This window comes from Spinacia oleracea, chromosome 2, assembly GCF_020520425.1.
Source record: "Spinacia oleracea cultivar Varoflay chromosome 2, BTI_SOV_V1, whole genome shotgun sequence".
Classification (NCBI taxonomy): Eukaryota; Viridiplantae; Streptophyta; class Magnoliopsida; order Caryophyllales; family Amaranthaceae; genus Spinacia; species Spinacia oleracea.
Window position 1 is genome coordinate 110811122 of NC_079488.1, and position 13225 is coordinate 110824346.

The window sequence follows — 13225 nt, forward strand, 5'->3', positions numbered from 1 at the left end:
TTATTGTTTATTATTATGAGTATTGTTATAAGTATTAATATTATATTAATTATTTAATAATTATTAGTTATTTATTATTAATATTAATTATTTAATAATTAATAATTAATTATTATTTACTATTCATTTAGTTCCATTCATTCAGTTCAATTCAGCTCCATCCCATTCATTTCAGTCAAATAAAGTTCATAAGAACAAGGTCTAAATCATTTATCACGAACACACATCAAAGTACTCTAATAAATTACGCAAAGCTCCCGTCTCCAGAAAATTCGGGCACGAGTAGCAAACTTCGAAACCCAGGCGCACCACACCGCACCGCACCACACCACACCACACCACACCACCTTCCCATTCCCACCGCCGCAAAAACCAGCGCCATCGCCGGAAAATCAGAGTGAAAGAATGTTCAAGAAGGCCGTAGAGGCGAAGTCATTGCAGAGGTTATCAGGCGCTGACAAGAAGAAGTTGCGAAGAAGCGTCAAAGAGAAGTTCTCCCGAGCCTCTGATACTGATGTCGACATCCTTCTTCCTCCCAAGGTAGCTCAATTCCTTCATTTCTCTTCTCATTTTTACCTAATTATCTATTAGTTCGATTTCATTCTTAATTGTTCGAAATTGAAATGTTCTGATTGATATATTGTTAATACCTATTCAATTGTAGCCTGGAGAGTGGAGAACCATTTGATATTTGAAAATTAAAATTTTGTTTTAGGTTATTGTACAATATTGAGAGGTTTATAGTTTTTTTTTCCCTTTTTCTTTTTCTGTGGTGGAATTTATGTATAAAGTGTGTAATAAGGAAGGTTTTAGGGTGAAATCATGCACAAAATTGCTACTACCTCCATAATGGTTATGTTGATTAATGAGCTGAGGTCTTTGTTTTTAATTTGTTGTGGTTACAAGGTTTGCAAAGTGTGGTTGTTGTCCATTTTATACCCGAGTGTAAAATTACAACCTCTCACATTCTGCTCCCCACGCGTCCTCCACAATAGTCCACATTAGTTCATTTGGCAGAAGATAAAGGGTGTTAAAAATGTAATGTTACAACTCACTGTGTAATCGAAATAATACAGGGTTTCAATAGAAGCTGTAATATGAGTTTCTGTTTTGATTTGTTGATTGGTAGCTATTGATTACAGGGAAAATACTTAACCTGCATCTGTTGTACTAATTTGTATGCATTATGTTTAGGGGGATACGAGAGGGTGTTAAAATGTAACATTACATCTCACGTGTAATCGAAATAACACAGCATTTCAATAGAAGCTGTAATATGATTTTATATTTTGATTTGTGGATTGGTAGCTACTAAACCTGCATCTGGTGTACTAATTTGGTATGTATTATGTTTAGGGGGAGATCACTGTTGCAAAATTTCAAAATCGGGTCCTTGTGTATGGTGTTGAAGGTGGCTTCCCTATGTTCTTTGACACTGATGGACGAGGTTCGGATATATACCCGACAGGTAATATATTTTTTTCTTGTGCTCTTGGCCTCCCCGGAATCTTTCCTGTCCGTGATACCTTATGTGAATGTTTGTTATCACTTGCTTATATCCTTCACTCCACTGAAATAATAGTTTTACGATATTATTTCTAAGGTGGTGAATTCCCCTCTAGGATCCCTAGATGGAGAGTGAGAATTTAGTCATAAGATTCAAGGAGTAGTATATCTCATTTGAGCTTTTTCGTGTGCGTTTTCGTGGCTTCATCTTGCCCTGATATTTCAGAACTGCATTCAGTTTTGCTATGATTGGTAGGACTGGGGTTAGAATTTGAAGCTGAACAGCTGAACTACTGTGCTGTGTATCATAATTAAACTTATACTTCATCTTTTGTAACCATGAGCTTGGTTGCTCCGATGGACCCTGGTTGGGAACTAAGTTCGATCTTGCAATTTTGGTCAAGTTGTCATTTATCTGAATCATGAATTAAGGAAAATTTTATTTTTCTCTTCCTCTCGCTTCTTTTTTGATGGAAGTACTAAAAAAAATGAAAAATGTATCTTTATTATATGAGAATTAAATGAGCCTATTTGCTAACCCTATTCTTTACAATCAACCGTGACAGTTTATGCTCTCTGGAAGGCCCCTGAGCTCCTGCCTGCTTTCTGGCTGAAGGGGGGAGAAGTCTCTCGATTTATAATTGGAGGAGCAGATTTGATGTTCCCTGGTATATGTATACCACCCGAAGGCTTTCCATCATTTGCTGCTGGGGAGCCGTGGGCAGTAAAGGTTCCTGGCAATCCCTCTCCCATTGCGGTAGGCATTTGGAAATGGACAGTTTATTTGAGCGTTACTAAATTTCCGCACGAGTTTCTATTTATTGTATTGTCGTGTAATTTCAGGTTGGGGCAACTACTATGAGTAGCTCTGAAGCACTGAAAGCTGGCCTACGTGGGAAGGCTTTAAGAATAACTCACTATTATCGTGATTATCTATGGTAAATGCAATAGCTGCTTAATTTCTCAATTCGAACTTACCGATCTCTAATTGCTGGAAACCTTCTTTTTCAGGGAATCAGTTGAAGGTCGTCTTGTGCCAAATGCTGGCTTTTATGAAGATGCGGTCTTCCCTGATCCTTCTTCCTTGCCATCCACGGCTTCTCAGCCATCTGATGGTGATACTTCTGCTGATAAAAAGAGCGACGATGAAGAAGAAATAGATCCAGATGCTGCGAATATTGTTTGCTCAGAACAGGGTCCTGCTTCATCCTCTCAGTTGGATGATAAAAACGATGTTTCTGAGCAAGTTGCCTCAGAGTTGGATGGCTTAAAAGTAGTAGAGGATAATGAAGTGCATACTGAGAACCAGCAGTCCTTGTCAACCGAAGATGTGGATTTGTTGCTGGAAAGGTGTCTAATGCAAGCTTTGCATACAACAGTGAAGGACAAGGATCTTCCAATGCCAGGAAGTACTCTATGGTAAGACAAGTATTATTATATGTTCAGATTACCGGGCGATTCTATTTTTTTCACTTGAACAGTTGAATTTGAATGACGGACCATATATACAATACACATTCAGGGGAGGGGACATAGTTTATCTTTCTGTATCTAATTGGACTCTCATTCTTTTTGTACTTGATGACTGTCTGGCTATAATAGTCCTATGACTATTGTGGTATTTGCGTACAAGTGTTTTTTCTCCCATTGACATTCTTTTTTCTCTGAGTGGGCATGCCTCATATTGTAGTAATTATACTATATAACTTTATAACAGATGCTCTTTGATTGTGACACAGGGCAAATTATGTTTTACCGTGTAGACCATCTGGCATTACTCTCTCTCTCTCTCTCTCTCTCTCTCTCTCTCTCTCTCTCTCTCTCTCTCTCTCTCTCTCTCTCTACTCTCATTCTTTTTGTACTTGATGACTGTCTGGCTATAATAGTCCTATGACTATTGTGGTATTTGCGTACAAGTGTTTTTTCTCCCATTGACATTCTTTTTTCTCTGAGTGGGCATGCCTCATATTGTAGTAATTATACTACTTCGTATATAAGTCTTTATAACAGATGCTCTTTGATTGTGACACAGGGCAAATTATGTTTTACCGTGTAGACCATCTGGCATTACTCTTGATATCAAAAAGTCATCTTTCAAAAAGTTGTCAAAATGGTTGCAGTCTAAAGCGTCTGCCGGATTGGTACTCTCTCTCTCTCTCTCTCTCTCTCTCTCTCTCTCTCTCTCTCTCTCTCTCCATGATGTGTGTGTGTGCGCACGCGCCCGTATGAGTGAGTGTGGGTGTGAGTGTGCGTGTATCGGTGTATGTGAGTGAGTGTGTGTCTGAGAGAGAGACACTCTCTCTAATTTATGTACAAGGGATATGGATTTAATTTTGCCTGTTGCTATGACTTCTTTTTGACTTTTGAGTTCAAGGACCTTGGGAATATGCTTAGTAAGTTAGTAGGACTGCATAACACCCTTATTGGAATAACTTAAAGAACTTTAAAGATATGATGTTAGAACTTCCGTGGTCGTTATTACTTTTTTTTACGGGGTGGTCGTTATTACTTTATAATGCACAACTTCAACATAACTTGTTTGATTTTTCCTCGTGCGTCAAGTTGTAACTAATTGTAAAATGAAAAATTGATTATACTAATCCAACATTTGGCCATTTACTTTTAATAATCCAATCTTTCGATTATTCCTAAATGATCCAACCTTTATATACCATTAATTTGTATTGTACCAATTTGACTTGCAACCGAGTAAGAAAGTCACTTTTTTTCCTGCCTCCTTCCTCCTTCCATTAATGATAATTATTATCTCCTCCCTTCATTAAGGAGGTAATTCCAACCACCATCTCCTGCACCCAGAACAACACAAGTCCCCCCTCCTCCTATGCTTTCCCCTACTCACTCTGCCTCTTTTTCTCTCTCCTCTGCATACCCATCTGTGCTGCCCAACACAGACGACCCTAACCATGCAATTTAAATCCAAAACCTACAATTAATCATACTTCAATTAAGATTAAAACCCCTTAATTTTCCCCCAAATTCCCAAATTAATTAGAAAGGAGTATGTTGTTATGGATATCAGACCATTATTGGGATATTCTGGAAAAATATGTTGATCCAAACGGGTCATATTTTGCTTGTATCTAGGCACAAGTCCACGAGAGAATTGAGGTTGCCATTTATCAAATACTCCCTTCCCTATGCAAAATTTTACTAATTATTGCAATTTCGAGAAGAAATGAAACTACAGTGAAATAAGAAACTAAGAAAATTAAGATGGATGTGTGAAGATGGTAGATAATGAAGTTAGGGAGAGAGAAAATAGGAGGAAGTTCAGATGCAAAAGGAAGGAAAAATAGATGAAGATCAAAGAGAGGGAGAGAGTGAGAGTGAAAAACAGAAGAAAGAGAGAGGGGGTGGGGTCTTCAGGCGGTGGAGGAAGGAGGAGAGAGGGATCTGGAGGGCATGACATGATTACAACTAGGAGGAGGGATGAGGAGGAAGGAGGAAGACGGATGAAGATTATAAGAATGAAGAAGAGAAAAAATTATAACTAATGGTTGCATGACACATATATAGGTTATCTGTTGTATCGGGTTGGTGACCGGTTGAGTGTAATGAAAATTAATGGGGGTACAAAGGTTGGATTATTGAAGAATAATTGAAAGGTTGGATTATTAGAATCACTTTTCATATTATGAAAAAGAAAAAAATAATTCTTTTATCTGAGCCTAACTAGTAACTAGTAATTCAAATGTAAGTTAATATAGGCGACATCTAGCATCAAATGAAAGCTTATATGGAGTGACTTGATCATGAATTGAGAGTTGTGCCCGACATGACTTGAACTGAGTTTTATCTGAACTTGATTCAGACTCAAAATTTTGGTAAGCTTGAAAATCCCCGACAATCTACTTCTAAATTTCCGAATTTGGAGTTGGATCAACTTCCACAAGATCTATTAAGGCTTTCCTCTATGATTAACTCTAATGTAATTGCAAATAAAAACTAGGCATTGCTGCAAAGGTTTTTTCTCTCTCATGTCCCAATACCTTTGCTGACATTTAACATTTTGGAGACTAGATCAGATTCCGTTAACACAAAATGTTCTTTTATGCAAGTAATCAACACTCATCATCATGCAACAGTGAACACAAAAAAAAACGTTTGTGTGATTTCTTCCCTTAGCATATCTTACATATATCCTTGGGATGTAAAGGGTCTCCTCTATGATGACTTACTTCATTCAGAAAAAATATGTCCATATAACATCAGATAAAATACGTTTTTTCCGGGCAATTTATGACACATAAGTTTTTTTCAGACAAAATATATCAAAACAAAATAAGTTCAGGAAAAAACAAGTTCAGATAAGTTAATTTCAGCCAAAATCAGGTAAACCAAACAGAGCCTATCTTCAGCATGTAATTGCAAATGAAAATCAAGTGTTGCTGCAATTAAGATTTTTTTTTGTCTGGATCCTAATTTGTAAGCAACTATTAGCATGGACCTTTTTCAAATAAGCTGCGAGTAAACAACCAAAAGCTTCCCTTTAGCCTCATCAACTAGTACTATTCTGATGTCGGGTGTTTCAACTGAATCTGAGAGCAGCCTACACCCGAGAGCAGCTAATCTCGATTACAACAGAAAGAGTAAAGTCGCGTTCAATCAAATGCTACCACTCCAATTCAAATGGCTCTGATTGACCTCTGAGGAGACCCTACCAGCAGCACGATGAGGCGAACAGCCGCCATTGCTGCTTTTTTCTTCATAAGAGGATTTTGATGGCTTGGTTAACTTATTTCGGAGTATGACGGGCCTTGCTCTTAGCCACAAACATAAGTTTTAAGCTATTTAGAATTTCAATTTCCCAATGAAATTAGACGATACAAAAGAATTTTTTTTAGGGAACTAATTTAAAGAAAAGAAATTACTATTCACCTTACAAATATCTGGAAGTTCTCCAAAAGTGTGAAAAGCTGGAGGACCGAACTACGATTCAGATCAAGTCTTACCGAAATCGGAAGGAAAGGAAACCCCAACGACCAAGTACTCCCGCCCCACCATGCTGCCAGCCTGCCATGGATTCAGGAAAGAACAGGGATTGGTCGTACCAAGCTCCTATCATGTGGTTCTCTCTCTGCTCTGTAGATTTTTTTACTGCTGGATGACTCGAGTTAAATTGGTTTCTTGCATGTGCTTTGGTGTAGCTCCTCATGTTCCACTTGTGTATGCTTATTGGTTATTTTATTTTATGTACAGTCTTGTGAGTTGCTTGTTTTTGTTTATATGATATACAGATTTCAGTAAAAGAGGATAAACATAAAAAGGAAGTGGTACTGTTTTCAATTAATCGGACTCATGCAGATTACACTTCTTTCAAGCCTGATAAAAGACAACCTGATAAGATTGAGGAAAAAAGTGACCAGGCTGCTGCTGACGCTCAATCACCGAAATTATTGGAGATAGAAGAGGTCTATAAATCAAGCATTCATGTCAACCCTATACTTGCTGCTGTTGGGGCTGATACTGGGGGATATTTCAGTGCAGCAGAGGCCACTAATGTCGCATTTGCATACGCGGAGAAAGAGAATCTCGTAAAGCCTACTAACAAAGCAATGGTGACGTTAGATGCTACATTGTGTGATGCTTTGTTCAAGGGATCTATTAAAAAAGGAACAGCTTACCCTACTGAAATTCACAAGAAGGATTTAGGAACGACATTTGTGAATCGAATGCAAGCCCATCACAAAGTGACCAGAGGTGGTGAATCAGTGATTAGGAAAGGTGCTGTCAAACCAATTCACATTATGACAGAGAGACGGCAAGGGAACAAGAAAATGACAAAGCTATCTGGTTTTGAAATTTTTCTGATGGATGCTGATTCATTGGCATCAGAGCTGCAGAAAAAGTTTGCATGCAGTACTACAGTGGCTGAATTACCTGGTATTCTTTCTTTTCTTATTATTTTGTTGATAAACCCATAAATTGGACACTTTTTTTTTGATATTTTGTATAGGGGGAGATGTCAGATATCTGGGTCTTGATTCCCTAATATGTCGTGTTTTTCTTTTGCTGTTATGATTTTTCAATAGACACCGCTAACCTTGAGCTAAGGCTACTTTTTGGGTACCGTACCAAGTAGTCAAGTACTACACGTCTACACCTTTTGGTCTTGAAGCTGGTCAACCCTGCAACTTTCTTTCTAAAATGAGAGGGTCATCTTGCTTATGATATTTGTCCAAGTGGGTATTTACGTTTTTTTTCCTTTCTAAATATTTATGGTGTGGAGTTGTGGACCCTCACCTGGGCCCTATGGTTAGGTGATCCTTGGGAAGGTAACTGCTGAAACTACACTATCCCTTCGTCCCGCCTTTTCCCCTAGCTCACCACTCCATACGCCATAAGAATCAAATACTTCACTTCACCTAGGGATTGGAACTTGGAAGGCGAGTGGTATTACAGTATTACTATTGCTCCCTTCTCGTTTTCTGCTTGCTACTTGAAATTATAATTGTGTTTCCTTTTCTGAAGCAAAATTGGGTTCTTCTTTTCATTTAGAACTGTTCTTTCAGCTTTACTTGCTTTAGATCTCAATGCACTCTGCATCTTTTTTCCTGAATATTCCAGGTAAGAAAGGACACGAAGTTCTGGTTCAGGGTGGTGTGATTGAAAATCTCGCTAAACATTTAATTGATCAATATGGTGTCCCGAAGAGATACATTGAAGTACTTGATAAAACCAGGAGATGATTGAGGTCAGTTTCTAGTTTATGCATATAAGATTTATAAGGATATAGATTCTGTTTTTTGGCTGGATCTGTTGTGTGGTTATATGCTACCTATATCTGATTTCAATTATGCTTAGAACTGAAACTTTTTTTTAAAATTTCACATGCAAAACCAACATAGTACCAGTACCATTGCTTCAGAGGGTGGCCATGATTTGTGCCCATGGGCCAATGGCATACTTTATCGGCACGTTTGGTAGCCGGCCATAAATGGTGTCAATAAGAATGAATTTGTATGTAAATATCCATTTCCATGGTAATGCTAGTTTACTCAAAATTGTCTCTTTTTGATTATAAATTTCCATTACCATTTGAAGAGTTGTATTAGGTGGGAATACAAATTTATGAAGAAAAACACCAAGTTTGACACAAAATTTCATTACTCTGGACTTTATGATATGTTCTTGCCAATTAAATTCATTCCCATTCTCACCATTTATTACCGGCTACCAAACGGGCCGCAAATGTTAAAAGATCTTTAAACTTGTTCAATAATCAATACTCCAATGAGGTGCAATTTCTTTGATATCATGCATCTCCACCACGCATCGACTCCACAAGGGTTATTAAATATTAATACTATGCCTTCAGTTCAGGAAGATCTTCCTCGTACCGTGGACCTTTCGCTGGAGTTTGAACACGAGTCTCATGTGTTGCCTTTTGTTGCACTTCAGGTTGGAGAGGGCATGACCTGAAAAAGAAGCCTAGTTTCAATATGAAGGAAACTGTATGAATGTAGATCATCTTTTCACTACCATTTGATGATAACTCAGAAACTTTTGTTTCAAACAAATTTGACAAAAGTTGAGTTCTTTGGCAGCTGTGTATATTGAGCTTTTTCAATCAGAAAAAGTTTCTTGTCATGTGACCATGAATTTTTTTCTGTGAAAGGTTGTAAAACTCTGGTACTTGAAAGAAACTCAGAACTGAATTATTGAACTTGCTGACCTTAGTACATTTTTATGTCTGGAAACTTAGAATTGCAAAGTGAAGAAGATTATGGAGGAAATTGTTAAGTTATTGTGTATACTTGATTCAGAAATTGTAGTGGGAAACAAAAATAATAAATTGTTATAGAGAAGGAAACAGGGCAGCGGATTGACTTGCAAATAGGGGTGTTCTATACTTTCGACGACTTTGATTGTACGACTCCCTGAAGACTTTCGGGATCGGTTTATTTCTAGTAACTAGTAAAGTATGACTTTTATTCTATGGTCTGTAAATAATAGGATTAGTGACCGTAATTTTTGGATGACTAGTAAGTACAGAGTAGTGACATTTTTAGTTATTGGTTGGACAGAGTAACCCAATGAGTATAGGACTTATGCCAAAACAAAAGGGTTTTTACTGAGACATGGTTAAGAATTTTACGCGTTTATTCTAAGTTACTTGGGAAAGAAGCTCGAGAAAGAATATCTAGTCCATCTGCGGAGTCTTTTATTCGACACGACGTTTATTGGACAAGGTTTATAGTCAAGTTGTAATCCAAATAATTTTGAAAAGTAAAATAGTTTTGGTATGTACGAGTATTATATAAAAAATTATGTGCATAGGTTCATATAAACTTTATCCCTTTCCTCCTGCTCATATGCCAAGTCAATGTTAGGAAACGAACTTAAAATTCTAGTCAATAACCTAAAAGTGATATGAAATCCTAGTTCGTCACTTTTTATTTAAAAAAAGAGGCCCATAGAAAAGCTAAAATTTCAACTTCCTATAACATTGCCAATCAATAATTTCTCATTCTTTGAAGAAATTTTACTTCCCACATTAATACATGTCAACCAAACAATCAGTTATGTTATAGTCATTTGAAGATTCATTTTAGGTACACGTACGTACACATTCAAGTGTCGAACCAAACAATCATTTATAGAGTTATAGTCAATTTTTTTTTTTGAAGGAAAAAGATTAGTTCTTTCATTAACTAATAGTCATTTGAGGATTTATTTTAGATACGCATATATACACTGTGCACATTTAAGTGTCATGCCAAACAATCACTTATAGTCATTTGAAAATTCATTTTAGGAACACGTACGTACACATCCAAGTGTCGAACTAATTGTCACATAAGCCAAAATTAAAAGTTAACATATCTATAACTAGTACGTAGTAGTATTTAAAAAACAACACCATAGATGTTTTGATGACACGTGTCATCCTCTTCTTTCACTCTTTATTTTTTCTTTCAATTGTTTATTTTGTTGTTTGCTATATTTTACAATTTTAATGCATCTTCCACTTCATCTTCTTCATTCAACATCAATTTACCAGTTAATAATATTCATTTAATTTTTTACACTTCATCTACTTCTTTAACACTAAATATTAATTCACCATTTAATTTAATTTTTATATATTATTTCAACCTTCAAATTTCACCTCTATCTAATCATGTATTCCCCCTAAAATCACAAACCCTCAAAAAAGTTAAAACTTTAAAACACGTAAACAACAACTAATTGCCCGTTCTTAGAACCGGCTCAAGAGCTAGTTAGTATCAAATCATGTAGTAAATGCATTGGGGTTAATTAAGAGGAAAAGCTCGATTACCAAGTTAGCTTTTTGAGATGGATCGTATTAGTGTGCTTATACTTAAAGCTAACTCGTTGGCTAATTAACTATTGTGCTTAAAGCCTGACTTGCTGGTGTTGCTACTTTTAATTCTTTATTTACTACGCATTTTATTAAGCACCCCGTGATCCCAAATAGGCAGTATATTATCTTGGATTGGTAATATAGTGAATTGGTGATATTGCACGTCTTCTTGGCTAGTTCATTCTCTGTTCCATAAAGATTTTCTTATTTAGTGAAGGGAGTCGAACATGAGACATATTTTATACAGCCTTCGGTTTAATCACTAAGTCAATGCTTCACTGTGAAAAATTGATATTATGACATTTTCATTGAAACAAATCGAGTCATATCTTCCATTATACGAAGTATTTTACTAATTACTACTCCCTCCATTCTTTAATATTCATCCCATTTGGAATCTTGATACTATTCACAATGGAAAAGAATCTCTTAAATTACTATCAATATATAAGAAAAAATTATATTCATGTGAGGTCTTGTTTGATTCGTCTCTAGAATTACTCTGACAATATGAAAATTTTATAAATTAATAACACTTAATTAGAGATATTAATGATGTAAGTCGCGCGTTGGCAAAGGTGCCAAAGTGAAATGGGAAGAACATTTAGGAACAGAGGGAGTAGTACTTATTAGAAAATACCTACCCTATTTTAAAATTCTGGATACGCCATTGCGGTGACATGACTATAATTTTTCTTAATTATAAATCACAATTGATATTCAAAATAGTGTATATGAATAAGTCAAACCGTGACAAGTAAAAAAGAACGGAGGAAATACATACGTACAATGTTATCAAAATCGCGATTCTACTTTGAATCTGAAGGGACTATCAGACTCGGGTCGTAAAATAGTAAGGTTCTATGAATTTGCGGAAGTGAGATTCTATGATAAAATTTGTAACTTGTTTACCCATTTTTTAATAGATAACACTTAAAATTAAAATATTATGTACTCACTTCTCCTAAACATTTTACTACACTTTAAGAAGGAAAGAACATTTATGATGTATCAAATTATCGTTATTGTATTAGATCGTTACATTATAAGATCATAAAGTCGTAGATTTTAAATCGGTCGTGTATTTTAGGATCGCAAAATCAAAAGATTTCAAGAATCAAATCGTGAGAATAACCATGTGTACGTAGTATATAGTAGTCATATTATACTTGTATAGTACTCCGTACTACATACATAGTATACTCCGTATAGTCAGTCGTATTATACATTTATACTTGTATAGTACTACAATTATGTGCATGAAAAGACACATAGAGCATTCATGGAACAAATCTGGATCGTATCTTCCTAAATCAAATCACCTTCCTAAGGCAACTCAACTCAAGATTTGGAAATTAACCGTTCAACTGCAACCAACACCATCACTAATTCAGGTTTTTTTTTTAAAAATAAAAAATCTTCATTATATAAAATAAGTTCCCTTTCCCATTAATTTAGCTTCACCTTTGAACTTTTTGAGTTTTGATAGTCAAGAATTCAAGATAATCGGTGAACTATTTTCCCTATATTGAGTGCTCCACTTTCAAAACAATAGTATGTGTTACACAACACGAGTGCATAACATAAAACAGGTTTAGTTCAGTCATCAGTTCATCACAAATCACATAAAGTTATATTTGTGTGTTACTTTTGCACAATACATCGTTGTATATACTCTTCATTAACAATGTGTTGACTACGTTTACAGACAGGGGTGATATAATGAAGTTTTATGATCATAAAGAAAATAAATTACGATATTAAGTAGGTTAATGATGACCAAGGCAATTAAATATTCCCAAAACAAAAATGGAATAAGCCCCATAAAAATACCCAAACAGAAAATTACAGTTGGACTAAAAGTATAAAACCAATCAAGGCCTTGTGCTATAATTTTAGTTAATTTTTCATAATTTTTTATTAAAAAAAAGTTAATTTTAGTTAATTTTTCGGTGAATTTTAAATAGTGACCTCACTACATATAATTTATGGATCTTTCCCTGCTCTCAATAATTCCAACTTTGAAGGGCATGCGATGGGTACATACACAAGTTTGGGAGGTTGATCTAGAAAAATGCTACATGTACATCTAATGTACAAGATTCTCTTGTACACCACCATTAATTTGTTGACACGTCATCAAATCCACTAAAAAATGTGAATGAAAGATAATAAATATGTTATTTCAACCAATAAAAAAGCATGGTGTACAAAATAGCCTTGTACACTAGGTGTACATGTAGTAAGATCCGTTGATCTAAAACAAATATAGGTGAGGTAGGTGGGTAAAAATGCATGAATCAATGGGATAATTACTCATCATAAGCACAAAAGTAATTAAGTGAGGCATGCATAACATTGACATTACTA

The 13225-nt window shown here is 35.7% G+C and overlaps 1 protein-coding gene across 3 annotated transcripts; it reads left to right on the plus strand.

The window, feature by feature from the left end:
* The first annotated feature begins 224 nt into the window (after positions 1-224).
* LOC110796144 (uncharacterized) lies at positions 225-9193 on the plus strand. Of its 3 annotated transcripts, none has more exons than XM_022001178.2 (9): positions 225-540; positions 1357-1468; positions 2073-2263; positions 2350-2444; positions 2518-2925; positions 3539-3647; positions 6765-7410; positions 8095-8221; positions 8929-9193. In XM_022001178.2, the coding sequence occupies exons 1-8, from the start codon at positions 406-408 to the stop codon at positions 8214-8216; spliced, it is 1818 nt and encodes a 605-aa protein (XP_021856870.1). In that variant the 5' UTR covers positions 225-405; the 3' UTR covers positions 8217-8221; positions 8929-9193. The 3 variants fall into 3 exon arrangements, with proteins under 3 accessions (XP_021856870.1, XP_021856869.1, XP_021856871.1); XM_022001177.2 differs by having other exon boundaries at positions 226-540; positions 8846-9193; XM_022001179.2 differs by having other exon boundaries at positions 226-540; positions 8851-9193.
* The last annotated feature ends 4032 nt before the right edge of the window (positions 9194-13225 follow it).

Bases quoted from the DNA above. Each gene is read 5' to 3' on its own strand.
- LOC110796144 (XM_022001178.2), top strand. From the start codon at position 406: ATGTTCAAGAAGGCCGTAGAGGCGAAGTCATTGCAGAGGTTATCAGGC. The intron at 2,264-2,349 runs GTAGGCATTTGG...GTGTAATTTCAG, and splicing joins GCAATCCCTCTCCCATTGCG to GTTGGGGCAACTACTATGAG. The intron at 7,411-8,094 runs GTATTCTTTCTT...TGAATATTCCAG, and splicing joins TACAGTGGCTGAATTACCTG to GTAAGAAAGGACACGAAGTT.